The sequence below is a fragment of the Papio anubis genome, chromosome 7, assembly GCF_008728515.1.
Source record: "Papio anubis isolate 15944 chromosome 7, Panubis1.0, whole genome shotgun sequence".
Lineage (NCBI taxonomy): Eukaryota > Metazoa > Chordata > Mammalia > Primates > Cercopithecidae > Papio > Papio anubis.
In genome coordinates this window covers 146,185,127-146,210,299 of record NC_044982.1, presented here as the reverse complement: position 1 = coordinate 146,210,299, position 25,173 = coordinate 146,185,127, and the positions used below count along the sequence as shown (strand labels likewise).

General features: G+C 46.7%; 1 protein-coding gene across 2 annotated transcripts; it reads right to left on the bottom strand.

Annotated features, from left to right (window-relative positions):
- Nucleotides 1–567: 567 nt before the first annotated feature.
- On the bottom strand, nucleotides 568–24,225 carry PPP1R14D (protein phosphatase 1 regulatory inhibitor subunit 14D). 2 transcript variants are annotated; one of them, XM_017960527.3, is made up of 5 exons: nucleotides 23,022–24,225; nucleotides 2,379–2,496; nucleotides 1,292–1,375; nucleotides 1,084–1,116; nucleotides 568–884 (listed from the first exon to the last, which is right to left on the bottom strand). In XM_017960527.3, exons 1-5 carry the CDS (start codon nucleotides 23,278–23,280, stop codon nucleotides 770–772), a joined length of 609 nt encoding a protein of 202 aa, XP_017816016.1. In that variant the 5' UTR covers nucleotides 23,281–24,225; the 3' UTR covers nucleotides 568–769. The 2 variants fall into 2 exon arrangements, with proteins under 2 accessions (XP_017816016.1, XP_003900836.1); XM_003900787.5 differs by lacking the exon at nucleotides 2,379–2,496 and having other exon boundaries at nucleotides 23,026–24,197.
- Nucleotides 24,226–25,173: the final 948 nt, after the last annotated feature.

The window sequence follows — 25,173 nt, the reverse complement described above, 5'->3', positions numbered from 1 at the left end:
CAGTCTCAGTATCTCTTCCAGTGATGCGCCCTAACCGGACCCCTGACCTCTCGGCATGTACCCTTCACATGCCTCTGCGTTGCCTCTGCTATTTCTCTTCCTGCCCCTGGCTAGAACCAACTCCCTAAGGAGTCCTCGGGCTGAGGTCTACCTCCTGCATCATTTGTGGTTGGAGGAGCCTTTTCTGAGGCTCTCGGATCCAGCTAGGTTTTTCCTGTTACTTCCTCTCTAGGATTTGAAACTAGTCTTTGCCATTGGCGTCCCTCTTGTTGGTTATGCCAGGAGGCTGTGTACCTTAGGCAGATAATGTCTGCTTGGCTCTTTGGGCTTGCTAGATTGTGATCTCTCTGAAGTGGAGCTGTGACCTTCGTCTTTGAATTCTCGAGTCCTTTGGATGGATGGATGGATGGATGGATGGATGGATGGATGGATGGACGGACGGACGGACGGACGGACGGACGGACAGGGGGTGTGGGCACAGCCTAGTGACTTAGGTTGTGGCCTTCCTGTGTATCACTTCATCCTCTCCCTCCCCTGTCCCTCAGCACAGACATGTTCCACACTCCATTAAGCTGGGGCTCCTAAAGGTTTTATCCACTTGGCTGCCAAGGAAGGCATTAGACAGCAGCCAGCTCTCTCCCAGAGAGCCCAGCTGACAGAAACTAGTTGTGACCGCACAGCCAGTAGGAGTATGCAAATGTCCCTCCTTGTTCACATTTCTTGTTTGTGTCCCAAGGAGCTATTTCCCTCTTAGCCAGGATCTGGAGTTTCAGGGCAGGCCTGGCAGCGCTGAGGCTGCTAAAGATGGTCTTTCAGGCTTATTTCTGAGGCCGGCTGAGTCTCCGGAGTTTCTTGAGTTGACTGAGCAGCTCAGAGATAAAAGCCTGAGGGAGAAACAGGAGTGAGACCAAGGCTTGGGGTCACAATTCACCCCTCACCCTGCCCTCCCTAATCTTCCCCTACCCCTAACTCCCCAGAGAAGGAGAAGACCCACAGTCAAGCCTTCCCTTCAAATACTCCTCTTCATTAGCTGCCTCCCACATTGGGCCTCCTCTTACCCCAGACCAGCAGAACGTCCCTTACCTCTGTGGGGCGAGGGCAGTTCCCAAGAATGGCCTAGATAGGGGAGAACACAGAGAGGGCCCCAAGTCACAGCACTTTCCCACAAGTCCCCACCAATCTCCCAAGAATTCTCCCCTCTGGGTTGGTTCTCTCCACTCCACCAAAGGAGGCAGAACCTGGGAGTCTGGGTTCCCTCTGACCCAAGGCCAGCTTCTAGCCCCCATCCTACCTCCAGCTGAGTCTTCTGCTCCTCTGTGGATAGATCCATGAGAGCCTCCAGGTCAATCTCAGGCGCAGAAGAGGTTGCTTGATCCTATTTGGAAATCACATGGGTCTCAGAGGGGCCTGACTAGCTGGTGCTGGAATGAAGGTTACTGTCAGGGACTCAGCCCACCTCTCTCCAATTTCCCATGGTTAGACTTTCTCCTCACTCAGAACACCCATTCAGTTTTCCATTCAACAGTAATTTACTAAACATGTACTATATTTTGGCTGGGTGCGGAGGCTCACACCTGTAATCCCAGCACTTTGGGAGGCAAAGGCAGGCAGATCACCTGAGGTCAAGAGTTCAAGACCAGCCTGGCCAACATTGTGAAACCCCATCTCTACTAAAAATACAAAAATTAACCAGGCATGGTGGTAGATGCTTGTAATCCCAGCTACTGGGGAGGCTGAGGCGGGAGAATCACTTGAACCCAGAACCTGGGAGGCAGAGGTTGCAGTGAGCTGAGACTGTGCCACTATACTCCATCCTGGGTGACAGAGGGAGACTTCGTTGCAAAAACAATAAAAATAAAAATAATTAAAAAATTAAAAAAATTAAAGACATCTGATAAGGGACTGTTACCCAAAAAATACAAAGAATTACTGACCGGGCACAGTGACTCACGCCTGTAATCCCAGCACTTTGGGAGACTGAGGTGGGTGGATTATTTGAGGTCAGGAGTTCGAGACCAGCCTGGCCAACTTGGTGAAACCCTGTCTCTACTAAAAATGCAAAAAGTAGCTAGGCCTGGTGGCACATGCCTGTAATCCCAGCTATTTGAGAGGCTGAGGCGGGAGAATGGCTTCAACCAGGAGGTGGAGGTTGCAGTGAGTGGAGATCGTGCCACCGTACTCCAGCCTGCCTGGGCGAGACTCTGTCTCAAAACAAAACAAAAACTGGCTATGGTGGCTCATGCCTGTAATCTCAGCACTTTGGGAGGCCAAGGCGGGTGTATCATTTGAGGTCAGGAGTTCGAGACCAGCCTGGCCAACATGGTGAAACCCCGTCTCTACTGAATATACAAAAATTAGCTAGGTGTGGTTGCGCGTACTCGTAATCCCAGCTACTCTGGGAGCTGAGGCAGGAGAATCGATTGAACCCGGGAGGCAGAGGTTGCAGAGAGTGGAGCGCACCACTGCATTCCAGCCTGGGTGACAGAGCAAGACTATCTCAAAAAAAAAAAAATTAAATTACAAGAAGAAGATGAACAACGCAATTAAAAAATGGACAAAAGATATGAACAGACATCCCACTAAAGAAGATATATAGATGGAAAGTGAGTGTATAAAAAGATGTTCAACATCATATGTCATTAGGGAATTGCAAATTAAAACATTCATTCATTCATGTCATTCACTGCTGGTGGGAATGCAAAATGGTATGGCTACTTTGGAAGACAGTTTGGTGGTTTCTCACAAAAGTAAACTTTTTTTTTTTGAGACAAAGTATTGCTCTGTCATCCAGGCTGGAGTGCAGTGGCACGATCAAGGCTTATTGCAGCCTTGACCTCGCAGGCTCAAGGGATCCTCCCACCTCAGCCTCCCAAGTAGCTGGGACCACAGGTGTACACCACCCCACCCAGCTAATTTTTTATTTTTTGTAGAGACAGAAGTCTCAATATGTTGTCCAGGCTGGTCTCAAACTCCTGGTCTCAAGTGATCCTCCCGCCTCTGCCTCCCAAAGCACTGTAATCCCAGGCGTGAGCCACCATGCCCAACCCTAAACACACTCTTACCATGCTATCCATTAATTACACTCCCTTGGTATTTACCCAAATGAGATGAAAACACATTCACACAAAAACCTGCACATAGATGACTGGGCGCAGTGGCTCACTCCTGTGATCCCAGCACTTTGGGAGGCCGAGGCGGGCGGATCACGAGGTCAGGAGATTGAGACCATCCTGGCTAAAATCCTGTGAAACCCTGTCTCTACTAAAAAATACAATAAATTAGCTGGGCGTGGTGGCAGGTGCCTGTAGTCCCAGCTACCTGGGAGGCTGAGGCAGGAGAATGGCGTGAACCTGGGACATGGAGCTTGCAGTGAGCCGAGATCGCACCACTGCACTCCAGCCTGGGCGACAGAGTGAGACTCTGTCTCACAAAAATAAATAAATAAATAAATAAATAAATAAATAAATAAATAAATAATAAAACCTGCACACAGATGATCTATAACAGCTTTATTCATACTTGCCAAACGTGGAAGCAACTAAGATAGTCTTCAGTAGGTGAACGGATAAACAAACTGGTATGTCCAGAGAATGGAATGTTATTCAGTGCAAAAATGAAATGAGCTATCAAGCCATGAAAAGTCACGGAGGAACCTAAAATGCATATGACAGTTAAATAAGCCAGTTCGAAGCCAGTCACAGTAGCATGCACCTGTATAGTCCCAAGGAGTCTAGCCTGGGCAAAAAAGTGAGAGACACTGTCTCTAAAAAAAAAAAAAATGAAGAAGCCAACCTAAATACTCTATGATCCCAACAATAAGACCTGCTGGGAAAAGCCAAAGTATGGCAATAGTAAAAAGATCACTGATTGCCACAGGGGAAAGAGGGAGGAGGGACAAGTAGAGCACAGGGGATTCTCAGCACAGTGAAACTCTTCTGTATGACACTATAACGGTGGATACATGTCATGCACAGTTGTCCAAAACCATAGAATATACACCAAGAGTGAAGCTGAATTTAAACCATGGACTTTGGTCAATAATGATGTGTCAATGTAAATTCATTGATTGTAACAAATAATGTATAACCTTGCTGCTGGTGGAGGATAGTGGGGGAAGCTATACATACGTGGGGGCAGGGAGATATGGGAAATATATGTGCTTTATGCTCAATTTGTCTGTGAACCTAAAACTGCTCTAAAAGATAGGTCTATTAAAAAAAGGACGTGAGCTCAAATATAATAAAATTCATATTTTGCTGCTTCAACAAGGACATTCTTTCTGCTATCTTTTCATTTACCCATTTTACAGATGAAGGGGACTTTTTTTTTTTTTGAGAGAATCTTGCTCTGTCGCCCAGGCTGGAGTGCAGTGGTGTGATCTGGGCTCACTGCAAGCTCTGCCTCCCAGGTTCAGGCCATTCTTCTGCCTCAGCCTCCCGAGTAGCTGGGACTACAGGCGCCCGCCACCTCACCTGGCTAATTTTTTTTGTATTTTTAGTAGAGACGGTGTTTCACCGTGTTAGCCAGGATGGTCTCTATCTCTGGACCTTGTGATCCGCCCGCCTCGGCCTCCCAAAGTGCTGGGATTACAGGCGTGAACCACCATGCCCCGCTGAAGAGGACTTTCTTAAGTGAAAACGACGTGGTGGTGAAGAACACGATTACTAGTACAGTTTAGTGCCACTTTCTTGATTCATGTTAAGGGCCACTGTTGCTTTTGCATTATCAGCACAAATGTCAACACACTGGAAAAGGCAAACAAAATCTTAGCATTGGCCAGTAGCAGTGGCTCACGCTTGTAAGTAATCCCAACACTTTGGGAGGCTGAGGCAGATGGATCACTTGAGGTCAGGAGTTCAAAACCAGCCTGGCCAACTTGGTGTAACCCCCGTCTCTACTAAAAATACAAAAATTAGCCAGGTATGGTGCCATGCGCCTGTAATCCCAGCTACTTGGGAGGCTGAGGCAGGAGAATGGCTTGAACTTGGGAAGCGGAGGTTGCAGTGAGCCAGTATCGCGCCACTGCACTCCCGCCTGGGTGACAGAGCAAGATTCTGTTACTCAAAAAAAAAAAAAAAAAAAAGTTACTGTTATTATGAAAATAATCACAGAACCTTTGAAAGAGTTCTTGGAAACCTCCATAGGTCACCAGACCACTTCAAGCACCGATATGTTATCCATTTTTCTGTTGAGATTTTCAGTTTTTTCTTACTGATTTAAGAACTCTTTCTTTTTAACTTATTGAATTCAGATTAACCCTAGATTCCACATATGATGGAAATATCTATTGTGCTGGAGGGGTGCTGTTGGGGAAATACATGCATGTATTTATATAGTTGAATCTAATGGTATTTTCCAGTGTGTATTGCTTTTTTTTTTTTTTTTTTGAGATGGAGTTTTGCTCTTGTTGCTCAGGCTGGAGTACAATGGCGTGATCTTGGCTCACCACAACCTTCGCCGCCCGGGTTCAAGCAATTCTCCTGCCTCAGCCTTCTGAGTAGCTGGGATTACAGGCATGCGCCACCACGCCTGGCTAATTTTGTATTTTTAGTAGAGACTGGGTTTCTCCATGTTGGCCAGGCTGGTCTTGAACTCCCAACCTCAGGTGATCTGCCCACCTCAGCCTCCCAAAGTGCTGGGATTACAGGCATCAGACTCTGCCCAGAGCTTTTTTTTTTTTTTTTCTTCCAGGCAGGGGTCTCGCTCTGTCATCCAAGCTGGAGTGTAGTGGTGCGATCACGGCTCACTGCAGCTTCAACTTCCTGGGCTCCAGCAATCTTCCCACCTCAGCTTCCTGAGTAGCTAGGACCACAGACGTGCACCAACACACCCAGCTGATTTTTATATTTGTGGTAGAAACGGGGTTTCACCATGTTGCCCAGGCTGGTCTTTAACTCCTGAGCTCAAGCAATCCACCCACCTCGGCCACCCAAAGTGCTGGGATTACAGGCATGAATCACCCTGCCCGGCCACTACTTTTTTTTTTTTTTTTAATGCTTACAAGTTTTCCCCATACTGACTTGGACACATATTTTATATTCACGTTTACAATTTTTCCCTGGTTTGAGAATTTCACCTTTTTTTACTTTATTTTATTTTATTTTTTTGAGGCAGAGTCTTACTCTGTTGCCCAGGCTGGAGGGCAGTGGCGCAATCTCAGCTTACTGCAACCGTGGCATTCCGGGTTCAAGTGATTCTCAATGCCTCAGCCTCCTGAGTAGCTGGGACAAGAGGAGCCCGCCACTGGGCCTGGCTAATTTTTGTATTTTTATTTTATTTTATTTTATTTATTAATTTATTTTTTTTTTTGAGACAGAGTCTTGCTCTGTTGCCCAGGCTGGAGTGCAGTGGTACGATCTCAACTCACTGCAACGTCTGCCTCCCAGGTTTAAGTGACATTCCTGTCTCAGCCTCCCGAGTAGCTGGGATTACAGGCACCGGCCACCATGCCCAGCTAATTTTTGTATTTTTAGTAGAGACAGGGTTTCACCATTGTTAGCCAGCCTGGTCTCGATCTCCTGACCTCGTGATCTGCCTGCCTCAGCCTCCCAAAGTGCTGGGATAACAAAGTCAGTGATCACTGCTGCGCCGGCTCTGTAATTTTTTTTTTTTTTTTTTTGAGATAGGAGTCTTGGCCAGAGCTGGAAGGCAGTGGCTCCATCTCAGCTCACTGCAACCTCCACCTCCCGGGTTCAAGCGATTCTCCTACTCAGCCTCCCGAATAAGGCTATGGCTGGTAGCCTGCCACCAGGATAGCTACTTTTTATGTTATTTAGCCAATCCAAGGCAGAGGTTTTCACCATGTTGAGCAGGCTAGTCTTGAACTCCTGACCTCAAGTGATCTGCCCGCCTCAGCCTCCCAAAGTGCTGGGATTACAGGTGTGAGCCACCACACCTGACAAATTTCACCCTTTGCATTTCCAGTTAAAATCCTTTGGAATTTATTCAACATATGTGCCCAGTGCCTATTATTTACCTGGCATTGTGAACTTGGGAACTTCAGTGAGAAAAACAAAGATGCTGCCTCAAAGAGGTGGTGGCAGTCAAGGAAGTTATAATAAAAATGGAGCATTATAATGAGTAAATTATAGGCGGGATGCAGTGGTTCCGCCTGTAATCCCAACAGTTTTGGGGAAGTGAATGGATCATGAAGATGCGGGAGAACTAATATGCTTATGAATGGCTATCTCTACAAAAGAAATACAAAAATAACGGTATGAAGGTGAAATTGAGAAGTACCTGTAGTCTAACTCAAGGAAGTGAACAAGGAGAATACTGAACGGGAGAAGTGGGAGGTTGTGAGAAGATCACTCACTCCAGCCTGTAGGTGACGAAGGAAGTCATCTCAAAAAAAAAGTCTACTGCTATGTCAATTATACTTCAATAAAGTTGCTTGTATAAAAAAAAGAAGAAGAAGAAGAAGAAGAAAGAAGAGAGAAGAAAAAATAAATCAAAGAAAAAGAAAAAGAAACCTCACCTACCTTCTGACTGCTCCCATTGCCAGTGGATAACCACTTTAACAATTCTGATCCTTCCATACCTTTTTAAAAATAAATAATGCCTAAGTTAGCCCTTTCACCTTAAGATCTAGATTTTCCCCTTTGCTTCCTTGACATCTAGGTCATCTTACTCAGCATTTATTTGTTTCCCATTTTTTATTCATGTTTTGATTGAGGGTGTCAAATTGTGCATGCTCTCTGTCACCCAGGCTGGAGTGTATTGGTGCGATTGTAGCTCACTGCAGCCTCAAGTTCCTTGGGCTCAAGAAAACCTCCTGCTTCAGCCTTCTGAGTAGCTGTGACTACTGGCATGCTCCTCCACACCTGGCAAATTTTTGTATTTCTTTGTAGAGGCAGGGCCAGGCCTGGCCTCTGCCTTGTTAAATGAGAAGTGCATCCTATGGTACTTCCATCATGATGAGTGCTGGGGCATACAGCAAGACAGAGAGGAGGACCCTGGCCTTGAAAAGTATAGTTTGTGGGGATACAGCAGACAAGAGTGAAATGGCGGTTACCGCTACAGGTAGGCCGTTGCAGTGGCTCATGCCTGTAATCCCTGAGCTGGGAGGCTGAGGTGGGCAGATCACTTGAGGTCAGGAATTCGAAACCAGCCTTGCCAATATGGTGAAACCCCCTCTCTACTAAAAATACAAAAAAATTAGCCAAAGGTGGTGGGCACCTTTAGCTACTCGAGGCTGAGGCTGGAGAGTGCTTGAGCTTCTGAGGAGGCTGAGTTGCAGTGAGCCAAAATTAGGTACCACTGCACTCCATGCAAGAGGAGCACATGGGAGACGCTGTCTCAAAACAAAACAAAACAAAACAAAAAACCAAAACAAGACAAAAAACATAACAGGGTGATAGGTACCCTGATGAGATACTATGGCAGCACATGGGAGGGGAGCTTAACCAAGGCTGGGGTTCAGGAAGGCTTCCTAGACAGTGAGCTCTCCTCTGAGACCTGAAGTCTGAGTTAATCAGATATTTATGCTTCTGGTCACGATGAAGTTTATTCTCACAATTTGAGTCACTAGAAAACTAGACAAAATATATGAACAATATTTTCAGACATTGGATGACAGGTAACTCAGGACTGTAATCCCAGAGACCAAGGACACAAAAGAGGTAAACTCCCATTGCCCCAGATTTCTTCCTGGAGGCAACTTCCAAATCACAGAGCAGAGAGATCCCAAATAGAGCACAGTGGTCTTGCTAAATTGATATGACAGATCAGAGTTTAAGAGGAGTGAGATGGCTGGAAGTTACTGGACAAAGTTCTGGGAAGGAAGGAGGTATGCAGAAAGAGACCTCCAGCAATCTGCATGAAGGTTCTCTTGAATCTTTGTTGAACTCTTTTTTTTTTTTTTTTGAGACGGAGTCTCGCTCTGTCCCCCAGCCTGGAGTGCAGTGGCCGGATCTCAGCTCACTGCAAGCTCTGCCTCCTGAGTTTACGCCATTCTCCTGCCTCAGCCTCCCGAGTAGCTGGGACTACAGGTGCTCGCCACCTCGCCCGGCTAGTTTTTTGTATTTTTTAGTAGAGACGGGGTTTCACCGTGTTAGCCAGGATGGTCTTGATCTCCTGACCTCGTGATCCGCCCGTCTCGGCCTCCCAAAGTGCTGGGATTACAGGCTTGAGCCACCGTGTTGAACTCTTAAGATGCATATTCGTAGAGTAAAATTTTCACAAGACCAGATATTATGAGGCACTGAAGGCACAGAGGGAAACAGTTCCGAGACCCCACACAGGACTTGGAGACAAACTGAGTTCCAACCAGAGTGGCCAGTTATTCTTGATCATGCAGGAGTTCAGTACAGACCTCAAAAGGGTCATGCTTACTGGGCATGGTGGCTCCTGCCTATAATCCTAGCACTTTAGAAGGCTGACACGGGAGGATCCCTTGAGCTCAGGAGTTTGAGACCAGCCTGGGCAGCATAGTGAGACCCCGTCTCTACAAAAAAAAGTTTAAAAATTATCCAGGTGTGGTGGCATGCTGCTGTAGTCCCAGATCTGAGGGAGGCTAAGGCAAGAGGATCACTTGAGCCTGGGAGGCTGAGGTTGCAGGGAGCCCTGATTACATCACTGCACTCCAGCATGGGCAACAGAACAAGATTCTGTCTCAAAAAAAAAAAAATAATAATAATAATAACAACAAAGGTCAGGCATTACTAGAGGGTTAAATTCCTCTCCAGATTAAAGGTTACTCTAGACTAACTCTAGCAAAGCTTAAAAGCAAGCTCAGACAGATCAAGCTGAACCATAAGTAACTTAATCACCTATTAGAACAAAGCCAAACTAAAAATTCAGTCACTCAACATAAAACGTGCAATGTCTAGTTTCTAATAAAAAATTACTAGTTGTGCTAAGAAGCAGGAAAACGTGACCTATAACCAAGAGGGAAATTAGTCAATAAAAGCAGACCAAGCTCCTTCTGCCCCTTAACAATCTTGCTGCTCTCCCTCTCACTCTGGATTTAAAACTTTTTTTTTTTTTTGAGATGTAATCTCGCTCTGTCGCCCAGGCTGGAGTGCAGTGGCACGATCTCAGCTTACTGCAACCTCTGCCTCCCAGGTTCAAGCAATTCTCCTGCCTCAGCCTCCCAAGTAGCTGGGATTATAGGTGCCGCCACCATGCCTGGCTAGTTTTTGTATTTTTAGTAGAGATGGGGTTTTACCATGTTGGCCAGGCTGGTCTCTAACTCCTGACCTCAGGTAATCCACCCACCTCAGCCTCCCAAAGTGTTGGGATTACAGGTGTGGCCTGGATTAAAAAACTTAAAAAGCAGACCCAGAAATGACATAAATGATAGAATTAGCAGACATGGAAAACATGAACACAGTAATGAGAGATATGGAAGATAAAAGAAAGAATCAGGCCAGGTACAGTGGCTCATGCCTATAATCGCAGCACTTTGGGAGGCTGAGATGGGTGGCTTACTTGAGGTCAGGAGTTTGAGAATTTGAGACTAGCCTGGCCAAAATGGTGAAATCCCGTCTCTACTAAAAATACAAAAATTTAGCCAGGTGTTGTGGCATGCACCTGTAATCCCAGTTACTCAGGAAGCTGAGGCAGCAGAATGGCTTGAACCTGGGAGGTGGAGGTTGCAGTGAGCCGAGATCATGCCACTGCCCTCCAGCCTGGGTGACAGAGCAAGACTCTGTCTCAAAATAAAATAAAAATAAATATAAATAAATAAATAAATAAAAGAACCAGCTGGGCACAGTGGCTCATGTGTTAATTTCAGCACTTTGGTGGGGCTAAGAGAGGAGAGTGCTTGAGGCCAGGAGTTTGAGACCACCCTGGGCAACATAGCAAGAACTCTTCTCCATTTAAAAAAAAAAAATTAAGAAAAAAGAACTAGGCCGGGTGCCGTGGCTCACACCTGTAATTCTAGCACTTTGGGAGGCCAAGGTGGGGATTACCTGAAGTCAGGGGTTCGAGATCAGCCTGGCTAACATGGTGAAACCCCATCTCTACTAAAAATACAAAAATTAGCCGGACATGGTGTCCATGCCTGTAATCCCAGCTACTCAGGAGGCTAAGGCAGGAGAATTGCTTGAACCAGGGAGGCAGAGGTTGCAGTGAGCTGAGATCGCACCTTTTGCACTCCAGCCTCAGTGACAGAGTGAGAGTCTGTCTCAAAACAAACAAACAAACAAAAAAACAAATGGAGCACCTAGAGAAGAAAAACTGCATATTTTAAATGTAAACTTTACTGGATAGAATTAACAGCATGTTTAATAATGTGTGAAAAAAAAAAAAAAGGTCAGTTGAAGATATAGCAAATGAAATGAGCCAAAAGGAAGCACAGATTTAAAAAATCCTGGGTGGGCAGGGTAGCGGGGAGCACAGAATAGAAAAGAACTTTGATGACCTATGGATATCAAGTGGTCTAACATCTATAATTGGAATCTCAGAGGGTGCGGGTGAGCATTATAATAAAGATACACTCTAGGCCAGGCGTAGTGGCTCATGCCTGTAATCCCAGCACTTTGGGAGGCCGAGGCGGGCGGATCACCTGAGGTTAGGGGTTTGAGACCAGACTGGCAACCATGGCGAAACCCCGTCTCTACTAAAAATACAACAATTATCCAGGTGTGGTGGTGCATGCCTGTAACCCCAGCTACCGGGGAGGCTGAGGCAGGAGAATCACTCAAACCTGGGAGGCGGAGGTTGTGGTGAGCCGAGATCGTGCCACTGCACTCCAGCCTGGGTGATAAAGTGCGACTCTGTCTCAAAAACAAACAAACAAACAAACAAACAAAAAACACTCTAATGATTAGAACTTTGCCTTTAAAAAGGCATCAGTCTTGGTCAGGTGCAGTGGCTTATACCTGTAATCCCAGCACTTTGGGAGGCTGAGGTGGGAGGATTGCTTAAGTCCAGGAGTTCAAAACCAGTCTGGGCAACATAGGGAGACCTTGTCTCTACACACACACACACACACACACACACACACACACACACACATAAATTAAATAATAATAATAAAAAAAAGTATCAGTCCTGCCCCCAAAACCATCATATCACTTTTGATATTCAATATATGTATAGTCATATGCCACATAATGATGTTTCAGTCAATAACTGACCACATATACAATGGTAATCCCGTAACGTTATAATGGGGCCAGGCTAAGTGGCTCATGCCTGTAATCCCAACACTTTTGGAGGCCAAGGCGGGTGGATCACTTGAGCTCAGGAGTTTGAGACCAGCCAGGGAAACATGGTAAAACCCCATCTCTACACAAAATGAAAAAATTACCCGGGTGTGGTGGCATGCACCTGTGCTCCCAGCTACTTGGAAGGCTGAGGTGGGAGGCTGGCTTGATCCCAGGAGGTGGAGGTTGCAATGAGCCAAGATCAAGCCACTGCACTCCAGCCTGGGTCACAGGGCCAAAACCTATCCCAAATAATAATAATAATAATGGAGTCCGGGAGCAGAGGCTCACGCCTGTAATCCCAGCACTTTGGGAGGCCAAGGCAGGCCGATCACCTGAGGTCAGGAGTTCGAGACCAGCCTGGCAACATGAGGAAACTCTGTCTCTACTAAAAATACAAAAATAAGCCTAGCATGGTGACGCGTCCCTGTAATCTCGGCTACTCAGGAGGCTGAGGCAGAAGAATCGCTTGAACCTGGAAGGCGGAGGTTGCAGTGAACTGAGATCACATCACTGCACTCCAGCCTGGGTGACAGAGCAAGACTTTGTCTAAAAAACAAACAAACAAACAAACAAAAAAAAAAAACGGAGATTATAATGGAGCTGAAAATTTCCTATTGCCTTGTGACATTGTAGCCATCAGAAGGTCATAGTGCAAGGCATTAATTACATATTGTGATGCTGGTGTAAATAAACCTACTGTACTGCAGTTGTGTAAATGTATAGCACATACAATTACACACAGTACAGAATGCATATAATGATAATAAGTAACAATGATATTAGTTTATGTATTTACTATACTATACTTTTAATCATTATTTTAGGGTGTTCTCCTTCTACTCGTTAAACAAACAAAAAAGTAACTGTAAAACAGTCTCAGGCAGATTCCTCAGGAGGTATTCCAGAAGAAGGCACTGTTATCTTGGAGATGACAGCTGCATGCCTGTTATTGCCCCTAAAGACCTTCCAGTGGTCTGTCTGTTGGACTCACTTCACCCATACTGGTATGTCTGATGGGGGTGGAGTTCAAGATCAGGCAAGAGAAAAACACATAAAGGAAGCAATCTCCCAACTGACCCGGGTACATAGCACCCCTACCCCCTACAAAGGACTAGATTTCTCAAAACTACATGAAACCCTCTGTACTCATACTCACCTGGTAAGTTTATTTAATACCACCTCACTGGGCTCCATGAGGTCTCGGCCCAAAATCCTACTAACTGTTGGATGTGCCTCCCCCTGCACTTCAGGCCATTCGTTTCAATCCCTGTACCTGAACAATGGAACAACTTCAGCACAGAAATAAACTCCACTTGGCCGGGCGCGGTGGCTCAAGCCTGTAATCCCAGCACTTTGGGAGGCCGAGACGGGCGGATCACGAGGTCAGAAGATCGAGACCATCCTGGTGAACACGGTGAAACCCCGTCTCTACTAAAAAATACAAAAAACTAGCCGGACGAGATGGCGGGCGCCTGTAGTCCCAGTTACTTGGGAGGCTGAGGCAGGAGAATGGCGTAAACCCGGGAGGCGGAGCTTGCAGTGAGCTGAGATCCGGCCACTGCACTCCAGCCCGGGCGACAGAGCGAGACTCCGTCTCAAAAAAAAAAAAAAAAAAGAAATAAACTCCACTTCCGTTTTAGTAGGACCTCTTGTTTCCAATCTGGAAATAACCCATACCTCAAACCTCACCTATGTAAAATGTAGCAATACTATAGACACAGCCAACTCCCAATGCATCAGGTGGGTAACTCCTCGCACACGAATAGTCTGCCTACCCTCAGGAATATTTTTGTCTGTGGTACCTCAGTCTATCGTTGTTTGAATGGCTCTTCAGAATCTATGTGCTTCCTCTCATTCTTAGTGCCCCCTATGACCATCTACACTGAACAAGATTTAGACAATCATGTCTTACCTAAGCCCCGCAACAAAAGAGTACCCATTCTTCCTTTTGTTATTGGAGCAGGAGTGCTAGGCGGACTAGGTATTGGCATTGGCAGTATCACAACCTCTACTCAGTTCTACTACGAACTCTCTCAAGAGCTAAATGGTGACATGGAATGGGTTGCCGACTCCCTGGTCACCTTGCAAGATCAACTTAACTCCCTAGAAGCTGTAGTCCTTCGAAATCAAAGAGCTTTAGACTTGCTAACCACCGAAAGAGGGGGAACCTGTTTATTTTAGGGAAAGAATGCTGTTATTACGTTAATCAATCCAGAAACGTCACCGAAAAAGTTAAAGAAATTCGAGATCGAATACAACATAGAGCAGAGGAGCTTCAAAACAACGGACCCTGGGGCCTCCCCAGCCAATGGATGCCCTGGATTCTCCCCTTCTTAGGACCTCTAGCAGCTATAATAGTGTTACTCCTCTTTGAACCCTGTATCTTTAACCTCCCTGTTAAGTTTGTCTGTTCCAGAATCAAAGCTGTAAAGCTACAAATGGTTCTTCAAATGGAGCCCCAGATGCAGTCCATGACTAAAATCTACCACAGACCCCTGGACCGGCCTGCTAGCCCGTACTCCAATGTTAATGACATCAAAGGTACCTGTTTCAAGGAAATCTCAACTGCACAACCCCTACTACACCCCAATTCAGCAGGAAGCAGTCAGAGCGGTTGTCGGCCAATCTCCCCAACAGCACTTAGGTTTTCCTGTTGAGAGCGGGGACTGAGAGACAGGACTAGCTGGATTTCCTAGGCCGACTAAGAATCCCTAAGCCTAGGTGGGAAGGTGACCGCTTCCACCTTTAAACACGGGGCTTGCAACTTAGCTCACACCCGACCGGATAGTAAAGAGAGCTCACTAAATTGCTAATTAGGCAAAAACAGGAGGTAAAGAAATAGCCAATCATCTATTGCCTGAGAGCACAGTGGGAGGGACAATGATCAGGATATAAACCCAGGCATTTGAGCCAGCAATGGCTACCCTCTTTGGGTCCTCTCCCTTTGTAAGGGAGCTCTGTCTTCACTCTATTAAATCTTGCAACTGAAAAAAAAAAAAAAAAAAAAAAAAGACCTTCCAGTGGCACAAGAAGTGGAGGTGGAAGATAGTGATATTGATGATCCTGACCCTATTTACGCTAATGTGTGTGCTTATGTATTCAGTTAAAAAAAAAAAGTTCAAAAAGTAAGAAAAAAATATTTCAAATAGTACAAAGCTCCAGCCTGCCCAACATGGTGAAACCCCATCTCTACAAAAAATACAAAAATTAGCCAGGCGTGGTGGTGTGGGCCTGTAGTCCCAGTTATTTGGGAGGCTGAGGTAGGAGAATCTCTTGAACCCTGGAGGTCGAGGCTGCGGTGAGCCATATTCGTGCACTGCACTCCAGCCTGGGTAACAAAGTGAGACCCTGTCTAAAAAAAAAAATGCTTGTAGAATAAGGATATAAAGAAAGAAAATATTTCTGTACAACTGTAAAATGTGATTGTGTTTTAAACTAAGTGTTATTACAAAAGAGTCAAAAATTTAAAAAATTAAAAAGTTCAGGGCCGGGTGTGGTAGCTCACACCTGTAATCCCAGCACTTTGGAAGGCTGAGGTGGGAGGATTGCTTGAGTCCAGGAGTTAGAGACCAGCCTGGGCAACATGGCAAGACTCCATCTCTTTTTTTTTTTTTTTTTTAAATTTAAAGTTTATAAAGTAAAAAAGTTACAGTAATCTGAAGTTAGGTTATTACTGAAGAAAGACAAAAAAATTTATAGGCTGGGCACAGTGGCTCATGCCTGTAATCCCAGCACTTTGGGAGGCCAGGGCAGGCAGATTGCTTGAGCCCAGAAGTTCGAGACCAGCCTGGGAAACATAGTGAGACCTTGTCTCAAAAAAAAAAAAAGAAAAAAAGAAAGAAAAAAAATATTTTTATAAATTTAGTGTAGCAGCTGGTTATGGTGGTTCATGCCTATAATCCCAACACTTTGAAAGTCCAAGGCAGGAGGATCGCTTGAGGTCAGGAGTTCAAGACCAGTTTTGTTTTTGTTTTTTTTTTGAGACGGAGTTTCACTGTTGTTGCCCAGGCTGGAGTGCAAAGGCACGATCTCAGCTCACTGCAACCTCCGCCTCCCGGGTTCAAGTGATTCTCCTGCCTCAGTCTCCCAAGAAGCTGGGATTACAGGTGCCCGCCACCATGCCCTCCTAATTTTTGTATTTTTTTTAGTAGAGATGGGTTTTGCCATGTTGGTCAGGCTGGTCTCGAACTCCCAACCTCAGGTGATCTCCCTGCCTTGGCCTCCCAAAGTGCTGGGATTACAGGCGTGAGCCACCATTCCTGGCCTCAGGAACAGTTTTTTAAAACTTAAAAAGACATTTTGTGGTGGTTGTTGTTTTGTGGGGTGTTTTTTTGTTTTTGTTTTTGAGCTAGGGTCTCATTCTGTCACCCAAGCTGCAGTGCAGTGGCACAGTCATGGCTCACTGCAGCCTCAACCTCCCAGGCTCAAGCAATCCACCTACCTCAGCCTCTCAAGTAGTTGGGACTACAGGTGCACACCACCACATCCAGCTAATTTTTTTTTTTTTTTTTTTTAACAGAGTTTTGCTCTTGTCACCCAGGCTGGAGTGCAATGGTGCAATCTCGGCTTATTGCAACCTCCGCCTCCTGGGTTCAAGCGATTCTCCTGCCTCAGCATCCCGAGTAGCTGGGATTGCAGGTGGCCACCACCATGACTGGCTAATTTTGTATTTTTAGTAGAGACGGGGTTTCATCATGTTGGCCAGGCTGGTCTCTAACTCCTGACCTCAGGTGATCCATCCACTTTGGCCTCCCAAAGTGCTGGGATTACAGGCGTGAGCCACTGCGACTGGCCCCTGGCTAATTTAAAAAAATTTTTTTGGCGGGGTGCAGTGGCTCACACCTGTAATTCCAGCACTTTCGGAGGCCGAGGCGGGCAGATTACAAGGTCAGGAGATCGAGACCATCCCAGATAACACGGTGAAACCCTGTCTCTACTAAAAATACAAAAAATTAGCCAGGCGTGGTGGCGGGCGCCTGTAGTCCCAGCTACTCGGGAGGCTGAGGCAGGAAAATGGCGTGAACCCGGGAGGCGGAGCTTGCAGTGAGCCGAGATCGCACCACTGCACTCCAGCCTAGGCAACAAAGTGAGACTCGGTCTCAAAAAAAAAAAAAAATTTTTTTTTTTTGTAGAGTGGGGTCCCACTATGTTGCCCAGGCTGGTCTTGAACTCCTGGGCTCAAGCAATCCTCCTGCCTTGGCCTCTCAAGTTCTGGGATTACAGTTATGAGCCACTGTACCCAGCAGGAAAAGAAAGAATTTAGTGTAGCCTAGGTGTACAGTGTTTATAAAATCTACAGTAATGTCCTAGGCCTTCACATTCACTCACTATTCACTCACCCACTCACCCAGAACAACTTCCAGTCCTGCAAGCTCCAATCATAGTAAGTGCCCTATACAGTCGTGCCATTTAACATCTTTTCTACCATATTTTTACTATACCTTTTCTATGTTTCGATATATAAATACTTAACATTATATTACAGCTGCCTACAGTATTCAGTACAGTAACCTGCTGTACAGGTTTGTAGCCAAGGAACAATCGCTACACCATATAGCCTACCTGTGTGGTAGGCTATACCATCTAGGTTTGTGTAGGTACACTCTATGAGGTTTGCACAATAATGAAATTGCTTAACAATGTAGCAGTTCACAGAATGCATCCCTGTGGTTAAGCAGGGCATGACTACATATTTAATATCAGGTATGTGGATTACTGAGTACAAGACTGCCACTGCAGGCCGGGCGCAGTGGCTCGCCCCTGTAATCCCAGCACTTTGGGAGTCCAAGGTGGAAGGATTGCTTGAGCCCAGGGGTTAAAGAGGGGCCTGGACAACATAGCAAGACTCCATCTCTATTAAGAAAAAAAAAAAAAAAAAAAAGGGCTACCACTGCAATCTGGTGTTGAGAATGTGGGCTGACATCACAGTCCAAATACTCTTGCCCTCAAATAATTTTTGAATTCTCAGAACATAAGCAGGTATATAAAACAACACCTACGGAGATGAACAAGTGTGAAACATGTGACTCTATCTCACATAGGGTGGTTTGCTGGAGACTGCTGCCTGATTTAACCCCCTTTCTTACCTCCTCTCCATATCCAGGGCCCTTACTCCTGACCTCTCCACCAGGGAGACCAGCAATGAAATAAGGCTCAGATGAACCAACAACTTTTTTTCCTTTTTTTATAGAGGCAATCAAGTTAAACACAAATGTTTGTTTCACACATTCATTGACAATACTTTTTTTTTTTTTTTTCTTGAGACGGGGTCTTGCTTTGTCGCCCAGGCTGGAGTGCGGTGGCATGATCATGACTCACTGCAGTCTTGACCTCCCAGGCTCAAGCAATGCTCCCACCTCAGCCTCCCAAGTGGTTGGGACCACAGGCACACACCATCACACACTGCTAAATTTTTGTATTTTTTTGGACAGGGTTTCACCATATTACCTATGCTAATCTTGAACTCCTGTGCTCAAGCAATTTGCCCACCTTAGCCTCCCAAAGTGCTGGGATTATAGGCATGATTCACTGCACCCAGCTAACAATACTTTTTTTTTTTTTGAGATGAAGTCTCGCTCTGTCACCCAAGTTGGAGTGCAGTGGCATGATCGTGGCTCACTGCAAGCTCCACCTCCCGGGTTCACGCCATTCTCCTGCCTCAGCCTCCCGAGTAGCTGGGACTACAGGCGTCTGCCACCACGCCTGGCTAATTTTTTTGTATTTTTAGTAGAGACGGGGTTTCATCGTGTTAGCCAGGATGGTCTCAATCTCCTGACCTCGTGATCTGCCCGCCTCGGCCTCCTAAAGTGATGGGATTACAGGCATGAGCCACCGCGCCTGGCCAGACAATACTTTTTTTAAGTCAAAAGTTTAATAGAATTATTACTTAAAATGTTACTATATCAAAAAGGAAGCTATAGGAAAGGAATGTTTCAAAACTCTGGGATGGTCAACGTGTCCCTTGCATGTGAACATTAGATTTACCCCCAAGGCAGTGACTGGTGACCTTGGCCAGAGCTCTCAATAGAGTGGTAGAAGCAGAAGGCAGATTCCAGTGGACTGACTGACACAGGCAGGGAAAACGTAAATAAGGCTGTGAGTCTGGACAAGTCCTTTAAGGAGTTTGGCTCTAAGGTGACAAGAAATAGGGGACAGTAGGCTAGGTGTGGTGGTTCACGCCTGGTAATCCCAGCACTTTGGGAGGCTGAGGCCGGTGGATCACCTGAAGTCAGTAGTTCGAGACCATCCTGGCCAATATGGTGAAACCCCCGTCTCTATTAAAAATACAAAAAAAATAGCTAAATGTGGTAGTGGGCACCTGTAATTCCAGCTACTTGAAAAGCTGAGGCAGGAGAATCTCTTGAACCTGGGAGGCAGAGGTTGCAGTGAGCCAAGATTGCGCCATTGCACTCTAGCCTGGGCAACAAGAGTGAAACCCTGTCCAGAAAAGAAAAGAAATAGAGGGGATGGTAACTAAAGGGGTGCATGTTGGGCAAGGGTCACCATAAAACAGGAGAAACTCATGCATATTTAAGTCCCTGTTTGGAAGGCAAATCCATGCTCTACCTCCGGACAATAGGAGCTCTAGGACCCCAAGTCTGCATTCCCAGACTTGGTTCCTCCAAAGACCCCACACCAGGCTGCACATCCAGGGAGAAGAGGTAGAGCCCTCCAACAAAGGAAGGTTGGTCCCAAGATACTAAACAAATAAAGTGTTGTGTTGCATCTTTAGATGCTTTCCCACTGCGGCTGTCTAAGGTGGGTGTCTGGGGTAGAGCCCTGGTGGGTGGGCAGGTACTCTTCATAAAACTGGAATGGAGTAGAGTAAGGCTGGAGACTGTGCTGTCTTGACCTCTGCCCAAGATGATCAACCACCTGGGGCTTCCCCAGCTACTTAACTGCTTCCTGCTGCAAAGCGCAGGGATTGGGAAAGAAACTGCCACCTGGCACCTTTGGACAATTGCCATGGCAATCACAGGCCAGGCATTTTATTCCAGTCATTGCCTGGGAGTGGTCCTCCCACATGTCTTGTTTTCTGTGTTAGAGGCTTATTACTGTACAGCCTCCAGCCCTCCACTTTCATCTTGCAAAACAAGGTTCTTTAGCTACTGTCTTTCTTTGATGCCTGGAAGGATTTGCCCTGGAGTGTCAGAAATTTGAGACTTTATGCAAGGGCACAATAAACACTCTGAAATTGAAACTGATCCAATGGAGAGTGCTGGAATTAGTGAGGGGCAGTGGATGTGTCCTGCAAGGTCAGAGGAGACACAGGCCAAGATAGTTTGCCTCCCAGCTCCAGGGGGTCTCCCCACCCTCAGTGAGTGGGCTTGGGAGGTAGATGCTTGGGATGCTGCAAGGGACATGGTCAACACCTTAACCAAACGGACACATGACCCAGTTAGTTTCGAGATAGACTGGGTCACATCAATCATTCTTCACCACCTGCACCCTAGGACTGCTGAGAACCCTTACCCACAGGAATTATACGGCCCTGCTGCCCCAAAAAGATAGGATCCGAGTCAACAAGAAGGAGAAACAAGGACCACATATTTTGAACTCCTGGCTAGCCTGGCCTATGGTTCTCAGCCCAGCCACACGTTAGAACCAACTGTGGAGCTTATAAAAAACGCCCAGTATCTGGACTCCACTATAGTAGATTTAAATTCAGTTGAGGAGGAGCCAGGGCATCTGTTTTTTTTTTCTTAAGTATTTCAAGTGTGGAGAATAACTGGCTGCTCAAATAAGTGGCCAGGCTTCACACCTGATCCCATGGCTTCCTAGCTGTGTGACCTTGGGCAAGTTACTCAACATGTGTAAACCTCCATTCCCTCAGCTATAAAACAGTACCTGCTGGCCAGGCATGGTGGCTCACACCTATAATCCCAGCACTTTGAGAGGACAAGATTGGAGGATCGTTTGAGCCCAGGAGTTCAAGACCAACCTGGGCAACATAGCAAGACCTCATCTCTATAAAAAAAAGAAAAAGAAAAGAAAAACAGTACCTGCTTAATGGAGTTGTGGGGAGGATTAAATGAAAGGATGCATGTCAGTGCCTGGCATTGTGCCTAGCACGTAGTTAAGTGTTCAGAATGTTATTCTTATTGCTGGAGCAGCAGTTGTTACCTCTCTAGAATCCAGGTTTGAAGGTATATAAGTAAGAAAGTGCCATTTCCAGTGACCAGGGACCAAGGCCTGTCCTTTTCCCAGAGTAGGGTTGAAGAGTGTTAGTCAGAGCCAGGGTCAAAGATTGCTTAGGTCCTGGTATTGGCATTCAACTTTGGTTACTCTTAACATTCTAGTCCTGCACTGTCCATTCTGAAATAACGAAAATGTTCTATATTTGGGCTGACAACATAGTAGTCACTAGCCACATGGGGCTATTTAACACTTGAAATGTGGCCTATGTTGGCGGGGCATGGTGACTCATGCCTGTAATCCCAGCACTGGGAGGCCGAGGTGGGCAGATCACCTGAGGTCGGGAGTTTGGGACCAGTCTGACCAACATGGAGAAACTCCGTCTCTACTAAAAATACAAAATTAGTCGGGCATGGTGGCGCATGCCTGTAATCCCAGCTACTCGGGAGGCTGAGGCAGAGAATTGCTTGAACCTGGGAGGCGGAGGTTGCAGTGAGCTGAGATGGCGCCATTGCACTCCAGGCTGGGTGACAGAGTAAGGCTCTGTCTCAAAAAAAAGAAAAAGAAAAAAGAAATGTGGCCCATGTGACTGGGGAACTGAATAATTTTATTTAATTACAATTCATTTAAAGTTGGCTGGGCACGGTGGCTCCCGCCTGTAATCCCAGCACTTTGGGAGGCCAAGGCGGGCGGATCACAGGGTCAGGAGATCCAGACCATCCTGGCTAACACGGTGAAACCCCGTCTCTACTGAAAATACAAAAATTAGCTGGGCATGGTGGCGTGCACCTGTAGTCCCAGCTGCTGGGGAGGCTGAGGCAGGAGAATGGTGTGAACCCGGGAGGTAGAGCTTGCAGTGAGCCGAGATTGCACCACTGCACTCCAGCCTGGGGGAGAGAGCGAGACTCCATCTCAAAAAATAATAATTATTATTATTCATTTAAAGTCAAACAGCTACACATGGCTGATGGCTACAGAATTAGAAAATATAGCTCTAGGCTGGGCATGGTGGTGCACGCCTCTAATCCCAGCACTTTGAGAGGCCGAGGCAGGCAGATTGTTTGAGCCAGGAGTTCAAGACCAGCCTGGGCAACATGGCGAAAAGCTATCTCTACAAAAAAAAAATACAAAAAAATTTGCCAGGCGTGGTGGTGCGCACCTGAAGTCCCAGCTACTCAGGAGGCTGAAGTCAGAGGATGGCTTGAACCCAGCAGGCAGAGGTTGCAGTGAGCTGAGATTGTACTACTGCATTCCAGCCTGTGCAACAGAGTGAGACTTTGTCTCAAAAACAAACAAACAAACAAACAAAAAAGAAAGAAAGAAAGAAAAGAAAAGAAAATGTAGCTCTGGACATGCATGTGCATTGAGGATGGGAGTAAATCAAGATATAAAATTTTGAAAACTAGTGTGACCAAGCATTTTCCCTTCTATTATCTCATTTGAGCCTCAGAAAGTCCTATAAAGGAGACATAACAGGCACTAACAGCTCTGTTTTATAGATTAGAGATGTTAAAAGACCTTCCCCAGATCACAAAGAGCACAGAGGCACAGCCAAGCCTGGAGCGAGGCAGACTTCTGGATTTCAAACCGTTGCTTCTTCCTTTCATCAGTTACAAAAGCTTTCTCTTCATGGAAGCACCTCACATCAGCCCTTCAGCTCCTGTGAAGGTCTCAGTCCCCTGGGCAGGCCCCAGGCCCCCTATCCCCTCCCACTCTCCCCTGTGCTACCCACCTGGAAGAGTTCCTGAACCTGAGCATCCACCCATTGCTCCATCTCCAGCCAGCGCTGGAGCTGGCCCCGGTCATACTTCACTGTCAGGCGGCTGGGTCTCCGGGACCTGGGTATCTTGGAGGAGTCCGGGTGGGACTTGGACTCTGAGTCTGTGGATGATGTCCTCCTCCTCCCAGAAGCCCAGTGGACCTTCTTACATGGGTTCTCCCCGTCTGGGCTGGGAGATGTGCAGGAAGCAGGGCTTGAAGACAGCATGGAAGGACTGGCCTGGGCAAGGAGCTGGGAAAAACCGCCAGTTCAGAGCAGGGCCATGGAGGGAAGTGAGGAGACAGAGAACAGGAAAGGCCAGCAGAGAAGAAATAAAGGCAGGAGGAGGGCCAAGGCTCCCAGGGAGGGGCAAGGGCAAAGATCAATAGGACTTTGGTGCTGGGAATGCCAGTCTCCTGGCTCCTCACTGCCAGCCAGTGAGTGGCACTCCAGAGCCATGCCCCAGCCTCCCTTTCTGCAGCTTCTCGGGCCCAAAGTGGCATAAAGTGCAGATGAGCAAAGGTCAAGAGGCTGCCATGCCCAGTGAGGAGGAAGGGGCCCTGGGGTCCTGAAGCGTACAGGGCTCCAATTGCTGCTCTATGGCCAGTTCTGGAACGGGACCTGAATTGTTCTCACCTGGGATCCCTCTGTATCCCACCTTCTTGGGGCTAGAGCCACTCTGGGCTCTGAGAAGCCGTGGTCAGATTCCGCAGAAGCAGCGTCCCTGGCTGGCAGGGATTCTTGCTCAGAGTGTAGCACCACTGGGGGCAGAGTCCCAGCTGGTGGATGGAGTTGGAGGTCAGTTATCCATGGCTCCCACGGGACCAGTGCCCCCAGTGTCTAGGTGTGTCCAAATGTAAACTGTTATCAGCCTGGCCTATAAAGGCAGTTTACCTGCTTGTAAAGGCAAATTTATCAAGCCTAGTCTACCATGCCCGCTTGCCTGAGGCAACTGCTTAGGAAGCCATGTTTATGACCACGTGACCCTCCCCTGATTCATGTATTTCCTGACACAGAGGAAACCTGCAGACCTAACCTATACACAGGTGTCAGGGACTAATACTTCCAGGCATACATACTTGTATTCTAAGGCAAGGTATTTTTGTTTAGTCTTTTGTAATGAAAATTGCTAAACTTTTTAAAAAAGTGACAGAAGAACATGGTAATTTTTTTTTTTTTTTTTTTTTTTGAGATGGAGTCTCGCACTATCACCCACGTTGGAGGGCAATGGCGTGATCTTGGCTCACTGCAACCTCTGCCTCCCAGGTTCAAGCAAGTCTCCTGCCTCAGCCTCCCAAGTAGCTGGGATTACAGCCACCTGCCACCATGCCTGGATAATTTTTTGTATTTTTAGTAGAGTCAGGGTTTCACTGTGTTGCTCAGGCTGGTCTCAAATGCCACAACCTGATCCACCGTCTGAGAAAAAGCTCCCCAAAATGCTGGGGATTACAGGAGTGACACTCGCCCAGCCTGTAATTTTTAAAAATGGGGCCAGGCATGGTGGCTCACACCTGTAATCCCAGCACTTTGGGAGGCTGAGGCGTGTGGATTGCTTGAGCTCAGGAGTTCAGGACCAGCATGAGCAACATGGTGAAATTCCATCTCTACAAAAAAAAAGCTCAAAACAAACAAAAAATTAGCTGCTTTGGGAGCCCAGAAGTAGCGATAAAGCTTGAGGCCAGTAGTTCAAGACTAGCCCGGGCAACATAGCGAGATCTTGTCTTCATTTAAAAAAATGTAAACAATGGGCCAGGCACGGTGGCTCATGCCTATAATCCCAGCACTTTGGGAGGCTGAGGCGGACAGATGACTTGAGATCAGGAGTTAGAGATCAGCCAGGCCAACATGGTGAAACCCCGTCTCTACTGAAAAAACAAAAATTAGCCAGGTGTGGTGGCGCATGTCTGTAGCCCCAGCTATTCAGGAGGCTGACGCAGGAGAATCGCTTGGGCCCGGGAGGCGGAGGTTGCAGTGAGCCGAGATCGTGCCACTGCACTCCAGCCTGGGTGACAGAGCAAGACTCCGTCTCAAAAAAAAAAAAAAAAAAAGTAAAAGATGAACAATAAGATTACTCAGATATGGTGGTGCACAACTGTCATCCTAGTTGCTTGGAAGGTGGGA